Consider the following 13179-nt stretch of genomic DNA (forward strand, 5'->3'; position numbering starts at 1 on the left):
AAACACTTACTTAAAAAGCTGCTTCAATTGGAATGCTAGAGCTGGTGAGAATAGACGAAAGAGTAGATGCTCAAGCGAAGTCGACTGAAGCGCTGAGGAAAGGAGACACCATAGCCACCGTCCATTTGGGGCTACGCCCGCCGGCACAACAATCTTCATCCAGCCCCACAAAATCCAGACTGCAAACGTCCACGACTTGCTATAGGTGCTGCCTCACATTTGCCACACGAGAGCCCATATCCAGCCCTTGGCCAACAATGTTCCACTGTGTCAGAGACAACCACTAAAAGTCAGTGTGCAGAGAAAAAATCCCATTCCTGGAAGCCCATCAACATCCAGTCCCTCGACCTACCATACAAACAGCCCCACATCATTGCATAAATGCTGGTGGCCCTCTCTGTAGTGTTATCAGGGTACCTGAGGATGTCCAAATCACGGACGACAAGACCCAAGCAGTGACGGATGGATACTACTCTAAGGGATATGTGTGTCTACTCAGTGAAGAAACAGAGAATGACAACACTCCAAAAATAATACTGAAGATGTGACCTCACATCCAACACTTCCGCATGGACAAAGGAGCCACAGTCAATATCATGGACGACATGTGCATAATGACAACGTGGCAAAATCGAGAGGCTCAAGGCAAATATATTCCTGTTGGTGCCACGTCACCATTACCCTCAGTAAGACAGGTCACATGACCACTCTGGCACAAAGCAAAGGATTGTGGCAGCCACAATACATATCCTGAGAAGCCCCCATGCAGACTGATGCCTGTTTAGCTACCAAACAGCACTGGACCTAATTGACATCCACTATGAACAATCAGAAGTAGTACTATGCCGACCCATGCAAAAAGAATTGCTTTGCTTGATGGGCAGCGATCCGGTGTCAGAGGCCCAAATAGTCAAGACATTCCCGAATCTGTTGAGTAGACTTAGAACATTGAAGGACACAATGGTCAAATTGCACATCAATGAGGAAGTCACGACAGTCCCTCAGCACCTGTGACAAATAGGTTTCACCTGCAACAAAATGTCTTTGAAGAACTGCAGCTATTACTCCTGGGTGACATCATCGAAAGGGCTGAAGGCCCACCCTCATTGGTGTCACCCCTTGTACTTGTTCCAAAGGGCAATAGCCGGGTCCGGTTATGCATAGACATGGACACCCCTAATGTGACCATCCTGAGAGAGAGAGACACCCAGGACCTAACATTGAAGATATGATAATCAAATTAAACAAGGCGATATGATTATCTAAACCCATCTTTAACCCGGGCTACCATCAGTTAGGCCTCTATCCTGCATCCTGACCAATCAAAACGTTCTTCACGCATTATGGTCTATTGAGATACAAATGTTTGAATTTTGGCATCTCGTGAGCAGCAGAAATATTCCAGGAGACAATCAAATGCATCCTACTACCAATCAACACTGCACTTAACAACAAACGACAATATTCTGGTGTTCGGGATGTCATAAGAAGAACATGAGCAGACGCTCACAAAAGTATGTGCTACATTGCAAGAGACAGGCCTGACACTCAATTAGGACAAATGTGAAATCAAAAAGCGTGATCTGAGATTTTTTGTACACATTTTCTCAGACAAAGGAATGAAGCCTGACCCTGGAGAAAATGCAAGCACTGAACTCTCAACCTCCTCCAAACTCACTTCAGTGAGCAAAGTCTGTTTTAAGGGATGGCGGGCTACTGCGCACAATATTTGCCCAATTATGTCACCATGACAGAGCCCATCAGACAGCTTCTGAAGAAAGATTGTAAATTCAGCTGGAGCTAACCATGCCAAAGCGCCTTTGAAAGTATCCAACAGAGGCTAAGCACCTGGCATACTTTGACCCGGAATGGCACACAGAAATTACAGTGGACACCAGACCACTAGGTTTTGGGGCCATACTTGCACAGAGTGAATCCATAAAAGCAACAGTGAAACATGTAGTCACATATGCAAGCTGAGCACTGCCAGTCACTGAAGCAGCGTATTCCCAAAGAGAAAAGGAAAGCCTAGCAGTTGCTTGGGCATGCAACACTTCATTGGACGACGTACACTCATAACAGACCATCAGGCGTTTCTGTCCCTCTTCCAGAACCTAAAGACCAAAACGCCTCCTCGGACTGAACGAGTATCTGACTTCTGGAGTATGACTATAAGATATTATGCAAACCGAGTTGTGACCAGAATCCAGTTGACTACATGTCACGGCACAACAAGGCGTCCAAAGACAGTTCCCTAGGCAAAATGACATAAGCACACATTAGATACTTAGCTGCAAATGCACTCATGCTAGCGATGACCAGGGAGTCATTTAAAAAAGAATCAGAGGATGACCATTCCATCCGGCCTACTGTAAGATTAACGAAGGAAACAAAATGGAGGAACTACAAAAATATCCTACTACAACATCCAGAAGCAAGCAAACAAGAGAAGCAATGGCTAGCGAAGATACACAACGGTATCCTAGTGAGAGGAAACAGATGACTGGTTCCTAGAGGGTTGGGGAAAGCACTAGTACAGACAACTCACTATGTACACTAAGGAATAGTAAGCACCAAGAGGGTCTTGCATAACCATGTATGGTTCCCACACTATGGACGAGATGGTGGAACATAAGGTGCAACAATTTATAGAATACTACTTTATTAACAGATTAGACTAAAGTAGGGCAATATAGCTAATAACAAATGGCAGTCTACACACTCACCCTTCAACTTTGATTACACTAAGGATGTATACCTCGATATACGTCAGTTATGATGTGATCCTACGTGGCAAACTGTAAAACCTATTGAAGGGAAGGATTGGTTAAGGGAGCATATGTACCTATATGTCATATAAGTATTAGTAATACTATTGGATTCCCCTTATATGGTAGGCATGCCTTGAACCACCTCTAAATATGTATAATTCAGATTATAGCAGAATAACAGCAGAGGGTTGGCCTGTGCAACACTGTATAGCATGTTGCTACATAGGCCCGATGATTTGTTGGCAGTCTCTCCCAACCTTGGAATTATGGCTAGTTCGCAACATGTAAGCAAAATGAAACTCGGGTGCCAAGAGCAACATGAGACTACTACCCACTTGGCCAATTAGTCCATCATCTCTCGTCGGTCAGGCCTCAAGCCTAGGCTTCTTCTTTACATTGACATTTCAGCCTGTTCTCTGTTCTGGGACTTTTAAGGGAGTGTAGGTACACCATTATCTTTGTCTGAAGCTTAATGAATAGCCCTTGTTTTCGACGTCTGAATCACAAGTTATGAGAACATGATTTTGTCCATTTCAAACTTTTATTTACTGCCATTTGATTTAATTAAGATGGGTGCCATTACTCCTCTTGGCCACTGGAGACTCGCTCACTCTACCTTGCTTATGCTTCTCGCATCTTTAACTGTCCAAAACTTGGCCCTTGCAGATGTTTTCTTCTTTCCTTGGCTTATCCTCTTGACTCCCTTTGTGCTTTGCAATTATACCTTGATGTAGCATCCTTGATTCCACGCCAATAGACTCCTCTTTCTTCTTTACTCAAAACTGTTTTTCCAGCGACTCCTGACTCCGCAGCCCTGGTCTGTTTCTGAGGTAGTTGGATTGATTTCAACACAAGTCCGACGTCCATCTTTCCATCATGGCCACCTTAGCCACGTTATGTTTCCTTCTGCAGCAAGCTTCTATATGTCTCAACTACCTTGCATTTCAGCATATACACATTCACTTAATCTCTGCTTACTTATTTCTTTTCTGCATATGATTTCTTTGTATTTGATTACATGTTTCTCTTGTTTCTCCAGTTAAATTTTTATCCTTTAACTATTTGCATATCATTTCAGAGCGTCTTCGTATCTTTCCTGATGTCACTCTGACCTTGTCCAATTTCACTTATAGCTCTTCTATGTCCGATGGTATGTGCAGACATCTTTCCACCCATTCAGTGTGTGGGCACATTCGATACATCGATACGGTTGTCTGAGTGCATATCGTCTCTCATACACTAGATGCAGTATTGGGATGATACCTGGTGTCCCACATAGGTCTTTTCTCCTGCTGTTCCAATAGGATGGCGGTGAGGGAGCAGGGGATAGTGATGACATGTCACCTGCTCCTCTACACCACAATCGATGAAATATGGAAAAGAGATATTAAAAGGAAACAAAAGACAAAAGATTAGACTGTTGAAAAGAGGGGAGTGAAAGATAGAGAGTTCACAAAAGGGGAAGAAGTAATCGTCACGCAAAAGCAAAGAAAAAACACACTGCAAATATGGAGCCACCCCTTTCATAATAACTGGATAGATAGGGATAATGAACGCAGGGCCATCAGGTCAGCGGGAAGGCACCCGGAACACACAGTTCTTCAAACACCTGAGAAAACCAATGGAGGAAGGTGAAAGGGAAGAATTTGAAGAAGAGGTTGTCGTAGATTAACCAGATGAACGTGAAGGAGGATAAACAGGTCCTGGGGCAAGAACCAACCCAGAAGAGACATGCATGTCAGGGGGAGGTAGAAGACCTTGCTGACACATCAAGAAGCCACACCGACTAATGGGGGAAATCTAGGAAACCTGACTAGACAACAGCATAAGTGAGGGGGAGATGTTGTGTCCGCAGAAGAATGGGGACGCTTTGAGGAGAACAGAGATGGGTCAAGGAAGCACAGGGTGAGAGACCAGAAGGGGAGAGGTGAGAGAAAATAGGGGATTTGAATATGGAATAAGAATATTGAAGGTTCCTATTGTGAACGGCTCCTGCCTTTTAATGACACCAAATACGGGGAACTGCATAACACAGGAACCATGGGAAGTAAACTACAGGATTACTTTTGACTGAGACCAGTGTTGACCCGATTAACCCCAAGAGAGGTTTAATCACAAGGATGGATGTAGGCTCAGACAGTGAGAGGGCAGGTGCGATCCCCATATGATGACTGAGGGGGTCTACCTCAGCACATTGCTACATAACTGCCTATCTGTGCCCTTGGTTGGTTTGCCTGATATTGTCATCTGACTTTAGAGGGGAATTAACAATGAGCTGATCTTTGGATAAAAGCACAGGAATACTTGTGATCAATGCCTGTAGCTAACGTATATAATAACAGCAGTGATTTTACATTTTTATTCTTGAAAGTGTAGAATAGCTGCTGTACAAATCATGTCACAAACACCAAGAGAAAGTTCACACAAAGAAAACTCCATTCAAGACCCTGATCCAGTTGAAATCATAAGAAAAAGGATGTGGAAGGGTCACAAATGTTAAGTTATAGCTTTTTTGCCGTTTTGATGTTCTCACTGTGAGTCGTAATATGAGTTATCTGATCAGCCGTGTCCCACTGTCCGTGGCTTCTTGTAGGATACCATCAGCTCTCTGAAGCAGAATGGCCGTTAAGCAGCACCAAAAATAAATACTTTAATACACCTATGGCGCAACAATATGTACACCTGGTTAACTTAATGTGATAGTAAATCAAGGTTTTCCAATTACTTTCACTAAACATATTTTGCATCTGTTAGATTTTGTAGAATTCATCTTTTTTCAGTGTTGTAGCTGGAGTGGGAATATTGGGTCTGGTGTTGGTACAGATACACACATATCTGTTTAGTGAAAAAAACCTTGGGTAAGGGGCTTACTTGGCAAGTACACATGTTGTTGAAACAATTTCATTTCTAAAACTTGAGTTAAGGTCACGTCCAAGCCGTAATCAAATATATGAAATGATATTGCTGAGGTTATCATACATGATATCACCGATAAGATTAAGAAAGTCAATAACATAACCACACTTTTCGTATGTGTACACTACTCTTAATGTCATTAATTAAATGACATCCCTGTCCTAATAACTATGTATTTATCCATTTATCTTAGGCTGAATCACATGATCACATGTTGGGAATACAGGGGGAGTCACCTAAATGAAGATTCTGGTAAGTTTAAACATTTTGATAGTTTAAATGCAATAAATCAATAAACTGAAGGAAAAAAAAGGAATAATTGAAGGGTTTTCTTGCTGAAAAATGTAAATTCTGAATTAAACTAAAATGGAAATATATGAATCAGGATTATGATATCAAAGACGACTCAGAGTAATCATGTGCATGGTTTCAAAAACCTTACTTGATTCTGGTGTCTGCCGCAAGGGCCCTTAGGTGTGACCCGTACAGATATTCTCTAGATTTGGAACTCTGGAATGCATATCAGATTAGCATGTTCCAGGATGGTCTATATTTTGAAACAGCAAAACATATTGTTTCAAAAATACTGCCCTCCTTCTGGCACATTTAAATGGGGACTGAGAGGAAATTATCTGTGCTGAGTCTCCATAGACGGTCCATTCTCGAAATCTGTAATAGCCCAATACCCCGGGTGCATTCCCTAGAGCCTGTTCTAGAGATGTGTCCGCTTTTCAGGAAGTGATCACTTGCGATCATCTCTTCTGGATGTCGGCATTTAAATTGTTTTCCTGCTTGTCTTCCTGATTCAGCATGCAATTTTGCTGCAATCTCAGTTATGATTAATGTGATTTTTACAGTAAAGTAAATATTGAAAACAGTGCATTTAACTGCTGAAGACAACTGTACGATTGATCTCAACTTTTAAAGTTGAATAAAGAGCCTTTTATTGGGGGAGTAAGGCAGAAGGGGGCAGAGGTCCTCGGAGGCAGCACACTCTGGATTCAATCAAATGTCAACTAGATATATTAAAATCACTACACTCCTTCCCTACCATTCCCTCTTAATAAATGTGGTGCTTGTCATGTTGTCTAGGGGAAGCACTGCAAAGTTCTCCTCTAAGGCAATTGACAATGTTTGTACTAGTCTCTTTTACAAACTAATTTGGATAATTTTGGACTTAGTAAATCCACTTCTGCTACCTTGCGTAAAACCTAAAGGGATGTGCCTGTAGAATAAAAAATAAGTGCATTTCCTGTCAACAAGCAAACAGAAGAAAGGGCATCTGTTCCACCATTGGAAAAGGGGATATCTAGATTGGAATACGATCTAAATTCAATACTTCTAGCTTTCAACACTGGTAATGTAATGCTTGGAAAACTCAAAACATTAAGGCCCTCAATAAGGGTCTGCCGGTATTAGCGGTCGGATTCCAGCAAACTTCCCTTACCCTCTCTGCCTCCCGATATCCCGGTATTAACGGGATATTACAGGCAGTGGAGAGCCGGTAAATTCCCATTCCCATGGAGTCCGGGATGGGATTGCCTGAATTTCTTTGATCTACTGGCAGGTCAGGCCTGCCGGGAGATCCGTAGCCCCCACCGGCAAACTTGTGTTTTGACTGTCTGGAAAAAATGCTGGTTCCGGAATTAACTGAATATTTTTCAGGCATTTTTTACAAACTGGCAAAACCGTAAAAGGGCACTAAGTAACCAATTGATGTTGTTAGATTTAATTAAGCAAGATGTTCTTAATCTGATCAGTAAGAGAACATATTATGCTGTGCTCCTGAACCTGCTTGAACAAGACTAAAATAAGACATCAGGTTTTCGGCTGAGAAAAACAAATAGTCTTCTTTCTCCCGCCACCAAATGCAAAACCGTCTGTATGCTCCCTTTGGCTCATATTGGAAGCCCTTCAGAGATAAAAAATAGATGTGTTAATCTTTTGAATTAACTAAAATAAATGTGTCTGTTTTGCTGAAACCACAGCTGCAATCAGCGGCACTGGGGCGGGTCGATGTGAGAGGACCTGACCACACATAAATCATTCATAAAAGCAGCATTCCTCGATATACTGAACGTGTCATGCTCATTGATTACTCTTCACTTCGGCAAAGTTCCCTGCCTGGCCAAACAGATGGATGGTGGCGATGCCAAGTGGGCCAAAGCCCCTGTGTGGCAAAAGTCACTAGGAGCAGTGATGAACTTGTGAAACAATGGTTCTTATGCATCTTGTGTATGGAAACCAAAATGGTGGAAAAGCTTCTTATAGACTCAGGCCGCCCCCGCGTAAACCTGCAATCCCACAAATTCAATTAAACAGACTAATTCCTTTCCTGTAATCACCTACCAAACACAATGAGAGAAAGGGAGAAAGCATGCACACAATCATGACAAACATGGCCCGCAGGAGGTCACAGAGGCCTATATCAGCTGGGGAGGCCAGACGGCAGGTGTGGATGCTAAAAGACAGTGAGTGCTTGGATGTGGTTGGAGATAGATGATTAGAAGGGCTGGAGACAGGAGTTTGGAGAAGGGTTGAGGAGAATTTGAGATGTGCAGAGGAGGAGTAAAAGGGAGAGAAGTTGAGAAGGAAGTGGAAGGGAGAGCTCAAAAGGAGGTGAGAGAAGAGCTAAAGAGAAGGGTAATAGTGGGGATGGGGATGTTGAGAGGAGGCAGTGAGAAGAGCCAATGAGGGGGAGAGAATGGGCAGGAGGCAGAGCCATAAGGCGGACCAACAGGAAGAACAAGAAGGATCGCAGAAGAATATGGAAGTCCCCTTAGGAATGAGCACATGGCATGGCAACATAAAGGAGAAGCAAATCAGGCTTGTGAGTGCTAAGAACAGAACCATCGGGCAGGGAAGTAGTCCAGAGCCAATGGAATAACCTTCCAAGCCCAAATGGGGATCTCCTAACTAGGGGAAGTTTTGTGCTGTGTCAGGATGTCAGCCCAGATCCTCCTATACCAAACCAAGCTACAAAAATGGCTCATCTGCCAAAGACGACAACAGGACCTTTCTGACACTCGGAACAGCTAGAAGGCTGGGACCCAGAGAACCCAATAACCATTATTCTTCTGAAGGACTTTTTCAAGCCTCAGAAAGACTTTGACATTCTTACTGCCCCTTAAGTTTGAGATCTTTAGACTCCAATGCCATTCTTACCACAGAAAAATCTTTGGTAACTTGTTTTTGTTGTGGTGTCTTTTGTGGACATCACATGACTTAACATCACCCGCATTATGCAAAGCACTGCCTGTTTGTTTAATACAATGTTGGTCCAGACTGCCTCAGGACTTCAAGGCCATAGCAGTGTTAGTTAAGATAATTTAACATCTTTCCTCTTGATGTGGAAAGTGCCTCATTTAGGAGTCAGTCTTGTAACATATTCTTTTTGTTTCATGCAATTTAGGTTCTCTCCTGCTGGAAAAGTAATAGTTTGAAAGTTTATTGTGCAGCAAATTAATTTGTGTTTCCGCTATTTTTCCCACCTGTGTTTTTAAAGGGAAGATGCCTTGACTGGCAGTCCAGTCTGAAGAACATTCCTTTGACGTTCAACCTCATTGTCTTCACTTTGGCCCTGCAGAGTACCCTGCTTTCTGGCCATGTCCTGCCTCTGCACACTGACCCTTCGTTTCTCAGTGATCCAGTGGAATATACCAAATCCACTACCAGATTTTACGCATGCCTTGTGTGCATGCTGTTTACTTTAGGTCATAATGAACAGGACTCCCTAATCTGCACGTGTGCTATAATTTGCAGCACTGATCTTTGTGTGATGTTGTAATCTGCTGACCAACACATCTGCCACATGAGCAGCATAACGTGCACATGTACAGCATCCTACTGCCCTAGGAGTTGTCCCCGTGGTATAATGAGCATTGACAGCAGGCCTAGCATATGAGCATCTCGCTGGCATAGACGATGGTCAGCCTTTTAACAGATGTACAGACCTGCGGCATATAAGCACACCTCGGGTATTGCACACCAGCCCTTATACAGGAAGTCACTGCTCTGGGACAATCACCAACCAAGGGAATATGATCAGTCTCCTGCCACAGTGAGCATGCCACGCGTATGATGGGCAGAGGCCACAGAGTGTGCATTCCGTTGGCATAATGCCACACGTCACAGCGAAGCACTGGTAGATTGAGTGTCTGTGGGCTATTTAATCAGCACATTGAGCACCGGATGCATGCCATAGCAGCACCCCTGCACACATAGCATCTTTTTAGCAGACCCACTAACACATTGAGCTACCCTACATGTTTCATCAAAACTGAGGGCACTTTCAGCATCTGCGCACATTTAAGAAGCCTTTCTCGCCTAATGACCCCCCTTCAATAACAGAAGCTACACATCAGGCACCACCGCACCCTGGACAAAGCTCTATTTATTTTATTTTATAACGCGCTTAATACCTGAGTTCAGTATCTAAGTGCGCATCCGGGATTCGAACCTCTGCTGCTCTGTGTGGTCTTGCTTCCAAGACCAGCGCATTGCCCCTGTGCTGCCCTCTACCACAATTAACCATCAAACCCGCATTTTCTGACATTCTACTCGAGCCTTTCTGCGGGTCACAGATTGTGGTGTGATATGTGTATAGGGCCAAACTGCAACTGTCATCTCTTGAAGTGCTTCAGGTTGTCTGGCAGTTTGACAGACCATAGCCTGAAAAAGCAAAACAAACAGTGCATTGCATTACAGGAGAAGTCATTACATTCTACTATGCATTTCGAATAGCATGGAAATGGGAAACAGTGCATTGCATTACAGGAGAAGTCATTAGATTCTACTATGCATTTCGAATAGCATGGAAATGGGAAACAGCACATTGCATTGCAAGAGAAGTGCTTTCCATTCGACTATGCATTTCAAATGGCATGGAAATGGGAAACAGTGCATTGCATTGCAGGAGAAGTGCATTACATTCGACTATGTATTTCAAATGGCATGGAAATGGGAAACAGTATATTGCATTGCAGGAGAAGTGCATTACATTCTACTATGCATTTCGAATAGCATGGAAATGGGAAACAGCGCATTGCATTGCAGGAGAAGTGCATTACATTCTATTATGCATTTCGAATAGCATGGAAATGGGAAACAGCGCATTGCATTGCAGGAGAAGTGCATTACATTCTATTATGCATTTCAAATGTCATGGAAATGGGAAACAGCGTATTGCATTGCAGGAGAAGTGCTTTACATTCGAATATGTATTTCAAATGGCATGGAAATGGGAAACAGCGCATTGCATTGCAGGAGAAGTGCATTACATTCGACTATGCATTTCAAATGGCATGGAAATGGGAAACAGTGCATTGCATTGCAGGAGAAGTGCATTACATTCGACTATGCATTTCAAATGGCATGGCAATGGGAAACAGTATATTGCATTGCAGGAGAAGTGCATTACATTCTACTATGCATTTCGAATAGCATGGAAATGGGAAACAGCGCATTGCATTGCAGGAGAAGTGCATTACATTCTATTATGCATTTCGAATAGCATGGAAATGGGAAACCACGCATTGCATTGCAGGAGAAGTGCATTACATTCTATTATGCATTTCAAATGTCATGGAAATGGGAAACAGCGCATTGCATTGCAGGAGAAGTGCTTTACATTCGACTATGCATTTCAAATGTCATGGAAATGGGAAACAGCGCATTGCATTGCAGGAGAAGTGCTTTACATTCGACTATGCATTTCAAATGGCATGGCAATGGGAAACAGCGCATTGCATTGCAGGAGAAGTGCTTTACATTCGACTATGCATTTCAAATGGGATGGAAATGGGAAACAGCGCATTGCATTGCAGGAGAAGTGCATTACATTCGACTATGCATTTCAAATGGCATGGAAATGGGAAACAGCGCATTGCATTGCAGGAGAAGTGCATTACATTCGACTATGCATTTCAAATGGCATGGAAATGGGAAACAGTATATTGCATTGCAGGAGAAGTGCATTACATTCTACTATGCATTTCAAATAGCATGGAAATGGCAAATAGTGCATGGCATTGCAGGAGAAGTGCATTACATTCTATTATGCACTTACAATTGCATCCACATTTTTGGCAGAGATGACTAGTACTGTAGCATTATATTAACAGTTGTATGTGTAGGGTGTGGGGTGCTGTGTGATTTCCTCTGTTGGTGAATATCTGGTTGCTGGCATGATGACCGAATTTGGTGTGGCTCTCACGCATCAAACATGGAGGCACTGCACTAAAAAGTGGAACGAGTATCATGTAAATTGCAACTAAATCTATTCCTAAAGCACCAGATTTCTGTTGAGGAATCTTCAATACTTTGCTTGCTCATCACTCTGTCCATCTCTCCTTCTTTCCGCCAGAACCGCCTCTAAAAACCTTGTGCTTTGCAATACACTTGTTTGACACCACTTTGTTCAAGAATGTAGTTAGTTGGTGGAAAAACCCCATGAAACCTTTGTTTACAAACATTCGATTCATAGTGAAAAGGGTTTGTGCCACCAACGAAAAAGTGCCCATTTTAACCGTAGTGTCCAGCTACATACATCTCTTCCCAAATGAAACAAGGTGTGCATTCTGTGCCAAGAAACAACATTCCCACTGCAGTGTCTTTAAAAGCCAGCAACCCATCTGTGCCAACAAATAAGATATGATCAGTCATGATTGCTGCCAAATGGCAGACAAATGGCTGCTCAAATATTCAGCTTCTTGTGCTGGGTTCCTGTCAGTTGTGTCATGGTGCAGCTGACATTGCTCAGAGTGCTGCCAGCACAATCAGGGTATTGTTTAATAGGCCTCTGGGCTGGCAGTTATGTGGGAGTTCCTGCCAATTTTCTGCCTGCGATATCATGGCGCAGTGGTTACATTTTGCAACCCGGGTCGCCCCTGCCGATGCCGGGGTAGCCTGCTGCAGTGCCACTGAATGCCAGACCGTTGTTTCCTTGGTGGGCCGTGTGGGGTGGGGAGGTTGCGCACACTCACCACTTTGGCCGTGTCCGTGATGAATAGATAGTGGATAGACTCATCTGAAAAGCACAATGAAAGCAGACTATCAGGATTGGCTTGGGGTGGCATAGTGGGCAAGGGTATGAAGACTGGCCTCTGCTAACTGGCATCTTGTGAAAGGAAGAGCTTTGCATGGCCTCCAGTTCCCGTGTTTATGTTTCTCTTTCTCCGGGGGTGTTGCAAAGCCGGAATGCGTCCAATGGTGGCAGTGTTCCAGGTCTGTGAACGGCCAGTGCGAGAGCAATCCTCAGTCCAGTCTGGAACATTCCTGGAATCTAAACCTGACCCCTGGGTACATGGAGTCATTGTTTCAATGTAACCCATGTTTGCCTGAAGCCACGTGGTAATCCTTTCACACATTTAAAGATGCAACGCTTTGCTCCCACGCCCCTAAACGCGTTTTTGGGAACAAATCTTTTCTTGGAAAATACATTTGGAAATCTTTAATGAATAGAGGGCGACCAGTATTTGCTGTTGAGTTTCCT

At 43.4% G+C, this 13179-nt stretch overlaps 1 protein-coding gene across 3 annotated transcripts in view; it reads left to right on the top strand.

Annotated features, from left to right (window-relative positions):
• Nucleotides 1-13179, top strand: part of GHR (growth hormone receptor) — a 1187134-nt gene that overhangs the window by 326980 nt on the left and 846975 nt on the right. For 2 of the 3 annotated variants that reach the window (XM_069627210.1, XM_069627211.1), the window contains exon 2: nucleotides 5881-5939. The exons of the other annotated variant lie outside the window; for it this stretch is intronic. In XM_069627210.1, coding sequence (XP_069483311.1) covers nucleotides 5891-5939 — 49 coding nt within the window. In that variant the 5' untranslated portion in view covers nucleotides 5881-5890. The remainder of the gene's footprint in view (nucleotides 1-5880; nucleotides 5940-13179) is intronic. 3 annotated transcript variants of the gene reach the window in all.

This window comes from Ambystoma mexicanum, chromosome 6p, assembly GCF_040938575.1.
Source record: "Ambystoma mexicanum isolate Mex_15411 chromosome 6p, UKY_AmexF1_1, whole genome shotgun sequence".
NCBI lineage: Eukaryota > Metazoa > Chordata > Amphibia > Caudata > Ambystomatidae > Ambystoma > Ambystoma mexicanum.